Source organism: Empidonax traillii, unplaced genomic scaffold (genome assembly GCF_003031625.1).
Source record: "Empidonax traillii isolate 1590-97213 ecotype Southwest subspecies unplaced genomic scaffold, ASM303162v1 scaffold9:size3134949, whole genome shotgun sequence".
In the NCBI taxonomy this organism is placed as follows: domain Eukaryota; kingdom Metazoa; phylum Chordata; class Aves; order Passeriformes; family Tyrannidae; genus Empidonax; species Empidonax traillii.
The window spans coordinates 179,006-184,219 of NW_020955202.1; the positions used below are offsets into that span (position 1 = coordinate 179,006).

At 47.8% G+C, this 5,214-nt stretch overlaps 1 protein-coding gene across 2 annotated transcripts in view; it reads left to right on the forward strand.

Annotated features, from left to right (window-relative positions):
• The first annotated feature begins 1,785 nt into the window (after nucleotides 1-1,785).
• ATP8A2 (ATPase phospholipid transporting 8A2) overlaps nucleotides 1,786-5,214 on the forward strand; it is a 313,861-nt gene continuing 310,432 nt past the window's right edge. Inside the window, exon 1 of one of the 2 annotated variants that reach the window (XM_027884061.1) lies at nucleotides 1,786-1,894. Coding sequence is in view for 1 of the 2 variants with exons in the window: in XM_027884051.1 (XP_027739852.1) it covers nucleotides 1,816-1,894 (79 nt within the window). In the remaining variant the exon portion in view is untranslated. The remainder of the gene's footprint in view (nucleotides 1,895-5,214) is intronic. The other variant, XM_027884051.1, reaches the window with a different exon arrangement.

Consider the following 5,214-nt stretch of genomic DNA (forward strand, 5'->3'; position numbering starts at 1 on the left):
ACATCTCAGGCTTGTCGAGGTAAGTGTGGGTTGGATAATTAAATCTCTTCAAAGTAGTTAAGTTTACGAGTGAGTAGCCCTGTGTAAATGCAAGGCAGGTGGTGTGCTATCTAGAGCACTCTTCGAGAACATTGAGCGTACAGAGGTGAAAGCAAGTGCAGTGCATGTGAAGGAATGAGTGCACTTAGCTGCTATGGGCTCACAGGGTAACAGGGCTGACAGCTTTTAGTGTCCTGTAAACGCAGTGCACCTCATGGCTAATTTCTGATTGAAGAAGTAAATATGAAACCAGGAGTTGCCATTCTTTTTTGGACCTTTTTTTTGAGCATTCTTTGACTTTGATCTGGCAGCTTGAACCCAAAGTGAACTTCACTTTAATTTGTCTACTAGCTAAGAACATATGCGAACTGATATTCTGTTATCCAGGCAATTCCTACTGGTGCAAACACACTGACTGTAACAGAAAATAATTCGTGGAGAGGAGAAAGAGTAAGGTGATGGAGAAAATTATGTTCATGATAAAAACCAGCTCCATGTCATGGACTTAAAACAGGAAAGGCATGCAGGAACATCAGCATTCAGCATTGCCCTTACTGGATGGTTTCATTCACAACAGCTCTTGTGCCAGCCTTCTTCCAAAGTGATAAAATCCACAAGTAGTTTCTCATAGGCAAGAAATGTCTGCAGCAGTCCAGTCCCAAAGCAAACATGGGTTATGATGCACTCAAAGCAGTCAGCGTAAAATGCCACATTTCTAGACTACTTCGTATTTATGAAGCACAAAGTGACCTGACAACAAAAATTCTATTTGCAACATTGTGTGAAGTTGTAGCTGGAAAGTATCAGTTTCCACATTATGGAAAGTATCAGTTTCCATATTATGTCCATGAGGTCATCAAAGTACAGTGAGATTCAGCGGTTTAGCATTATTTATGACCTTTGAAATACCACCCACATTCCCTATTGTGTATGCTAGCCAAATCTGTATGGTAGAGTGATTTAGATACAGATTCAGGGCCGTTTTTCACAGACTTTCAAGGTACCAAGAACCATTTCTTATGCAGTAGGTCTTCCCAAAACTCAGTATATCCTTCTCATGGGAGCTTCTGCCTCATTTAAACCATCCTGCCTTGAAGCTCACTTGATAGAGAAGGTAACCCCTTAAGACGTGGCAATCACTGCTAGCTATGCCTGGTTGAGACCAACATCTGCAAAGATTGAGAGGCATCTTATTAGTTAACTTTTTTCCCTGTTCAATTATATTTCCTCTTTGCCCATCCTTGGCAGGTAAATTCTCATGGCTGCAAATGTTTTGGAGAGAAGGCTGACGCACTGCAAGAGTTAAACAGCTATACTGATTAATATTTCCTCTATTTCTTTTTCTTTTACCTCTGATTTACCAGACGTTTTGAGGAGGAACGATATCTTTTGTGATGAGGCTGGCGGCATGCCACAGCGATGAAAGATGCCCTTGTAACTGGAACAAAGAACCCCGGCTAAGGATCCTGATCCCAGCGGGGGCTCCGCTGGGATGCTTTATGCGTCTAGTAAAATCCTAGTTCCAGACAGACACCTCAAAGGGAACCCACAAAACCTAGGCCCTGACCGTAGCGTGCCGTACGCCATGGCTCACATTGGGCGCACGGAGGCTCCCGGGGAGGGCACCCCCAGCCCGGCGGGGAGCGGGGAGCGGGGCCCGGCCCGGGCCCAGCGCCTCGCCCGCCCCCGCAGCCCGGGCGCGGCGGTGCCGGCGGCCGCAGCGCGGCGTCTGCGTGCGGGGGGGCCCATGGCCAGCCCGCCGCGCCCGGCCACACCATGCCGAACAGGGCCGGCCTGGACACCGCGCTGAAGATGTCCCTGCGGCGGAAATCCTCCAAGATCCACTCCTCGGCCGGTGAGGAACGAGCGAGGCGAGGCGAGGCGAGGCGGGCGGGAGCGGCGCGGGCAGGAGGCGCCGCGGCGGAGGGCGGGAGGCGCGCCGGGGGAAAGGAAGGCAGCCGGCGCCTCCATGGCGCGGCCGCCCGGCCCCGCCACCGCCGCCCCCTCGCCGGGGCCTTTGGGAATCCCGCAGTGCCGCCCCCGCCCTCGGGGTCTCCGGTCGGGATGGAGCTGCTCGCAGGCCAGCGCTGCCCGCCCGCCGCCCCCGCCCCAAGGGCACCGCGCACCCGGCCCCCGCCTCCAGACCCCGGCCCGGCACTGCACCCCGCGAGGCCACCCTAAGCCACTGCACCACCTTGCGTCGGCCTGTCCGTCCGTCCGTCCGTCCGTCCTTCTGTCCATCCATCCATCCATCCATCCATCCATCCATCCATCCCATCGGGACCCCCCAGGGCCCTCCCGGCACCCACAGCCCACGGGGGAACAGCCCGGAGGGGGCAATGTGCCGCCTTTCTTTCTCTTGGTTCTGATAGTTTTTGACAGGGAAATTTCTGGGTGGGCATCTGCTCAGAGGGCAGTATGGCTGGTGGAGGTGAGGCAGGGGTGCCCCACACCCCACCAGGCTGGTCAGAGACCTCTGTCCTGTGCTCTGGAGTGGGGAGAGCATCAGGCACTGCAGTGAGCCTGCAGAGAGATAAATTATAAGGTTTCTTAAGAGGTTCATGTAGGAAAATGTTTTTCAACTAGCTCACAAGAAAATAGACAGAAATGGAATACTTTGTAGAGAGAATTCTGGTGCCAAAGGACTTTGACTTACTTCTGCAGGACTAAGGTGCATTCAGAATTTAGCTGTGGTACATTGTACTTAGGGATAGATGAAGTATTGGTGACCTTGTCGGTGACTTACAGGCAGCAGTTTCCCTGCAAAATATTTAGGTGCATAGTGCAACCTCTGCGGTGAGTAAGAGTGCAGTATAATGCTGCTTTAGCACTTTTTGTTTCAATAAAGAATGTGCTTCTGAAGCACATTTCCTGATCAGCTCTACTTTGGGTTAAATCTCAGAACACCTTGGAGAGCATTTGCTGCATGGCTTTTGGATGATGCTGTACTTGAAGATGTCCTCCAGCCACTTGTGGCTGTTGTTCAGCTCGTGGAAGCAGGCTAGAGCTAGCTTGAAGGAGAAGCCACCTCCCCTTTGGCTCCTCTGCACAACCTGGTGACTCCAGTAATATTTCCCAGTTTGGCCTCACTGCTTGGTAGTAAGGACAGAACTTCAAGGACTTTTCCATAGCTGCTGAAGTAAGTGGGATGCTAAGCAAAGAGGTGTGTAATCACAGCTCATAGGAAATGGTAAGGTTTCAGGGTAGGATTTAGCACATTACCAGCTTTACTTATCTTCAGCCTAAGCCATTCAGATGAAACAGTTGCAGTTAAGCAGATTCCACTTTCCAGTATTTGGGGTTGTGTCCACTTCTGCAGTCCAATCTGAAACCCTGTCCTGTTACAGGGAGGCTCCTTTCCCAGAACTGGAATTTGGCTGATCTGTTTGTGACCTCAAATTTCTAATCCAAACCGAGGTGCCCTTCAGCTATTGGATGCTTGGCACTTGGAGAATGTTTAGCTGGAATGTGGGATACATAAGGCATTTAAGCTTTAACTTTTGTAAATCACGGAATGAGACTCACAGAATGGGTCAGGTTGGAAGGGACCACAGCTGGTCATCTGGTCCAACCTCCCGGCTCAAGCAGGGCCATCCTAGAGCACATGGCATAGGACTGTGTCCAGATGGTTCCTAAATACCTTCAATGGGGGAGACTCCACAACCTCTCTGGGCAATTTGTTCCAGAGCTTGGTCACCTGCAATCCACTACTGTACTTGTGGATCTAGGTGGTTTAGTTGTGCCTCAGTTACACTCTAGGTGCTTGAGGCTCCCAGATCTTCTGTCTGTACACAGCTTCTGACTTTTACATGTTGTCTTCATTTCACATAAGTAGAATCCAAATTAGATCATACTTTGAAGAAAGATAGGGTTGCTGTTAAGCATTATGATCACTGCTTCCTAGCTATTGAACGATGTATTTCCTATCTAGAGTATTTCTAAGGATGGCAAGAGTAATATTTACTATAGGTGTATATATAACACTTAAAAAATTGCATAGTAGAGGTTTGTGTGACTTACTACATAGAATTGTTAAAGGATATGATTGTAGTTGGTTTAGGACACTGAACAAACTGCTGACTTAGGAAAACAGAGCCAGTCTCTCTGCCACCCAGAGAGAAAGTCCTGCCTTCCCCCTTCCTGTTTATTCCCATTGGCTTGCTTGTGTCAACATTAGACATCAGATGGTTACATGGTCACCTGGATCAGTGCTGATGTGGCTGACTATCGGCCTGTATGGTCTGAATGCCAGCAGGGAACAGAAAAGCAGGAACTTCGTTTGCTAAAGCATGCTGTGGCTTGGTGTGCAGACCTGCTGTCTGTGTGGGCCAAACAGGTTTGGGTGAGGGGCTTTGGGCTGTGTGAACCCAATTGTAAAAGCATACATTTGGAGACTGAGCCACTGAAAAGCAGTGCAGATGTGTTTGTGTGGTGGCATTGCAAAGACCTTTCTGAGCTGAATGGTGTGGAGGGTGAACTGGTCACCCTTTTGTGATCCTTAGTTAGGATTAGGTAACTATTTCTCTATCCGCCGGGATTTTCTTGGTACCTGTGTATCAGAATGTTCTACCTTCTTTCCTTTTTAGAAGAGAAGATCTTCCCTGCTTTAAACACTTGTAGTTTGTTTGCTAGTTCAGTTTACTTTTAAGGGAGTTTTGGTAATCTTAAAGTATTAGGTTTTAGTTTGGGTTACTGAGATTTATTTTCATACTGTGTAACATATTTTAGTAGCTTATACACATTTTTCTTTAGTCAAGAAGAACGCTACCTCTGTGTCTAATGTCTTTTCATCTCAAATTTTCTGCACTCATACAGTATAAAATGTAAGTGGTATATTTGGTAAAGTTTTAAACCTGCTTAACACTGGTACAATGCACTTTCCAGAAAAGCAGATGATGTGAAAAGGAGAATTTAGACATGGAAAGTCACCTCCTGCCACTCAAATGATCAGTCCTGTTCTTTTTTATGCATTTTCTCATTAATCGATTTTTTTTCTTTGTACAGGTAAACCTTTTTATTGCTGTAATGTTGTACCAGCTGAGCTAAATTGATTAGATTTAAATTATTCTCAAGAAGTCTCTAACTCCTTACTGTTGGAACCACAGACTTCAAAGACCGACTTGTTCTTCTCCTTCCTGCCTCCTTAAAATCACTAAAAAGAAGCAACTGTCAATA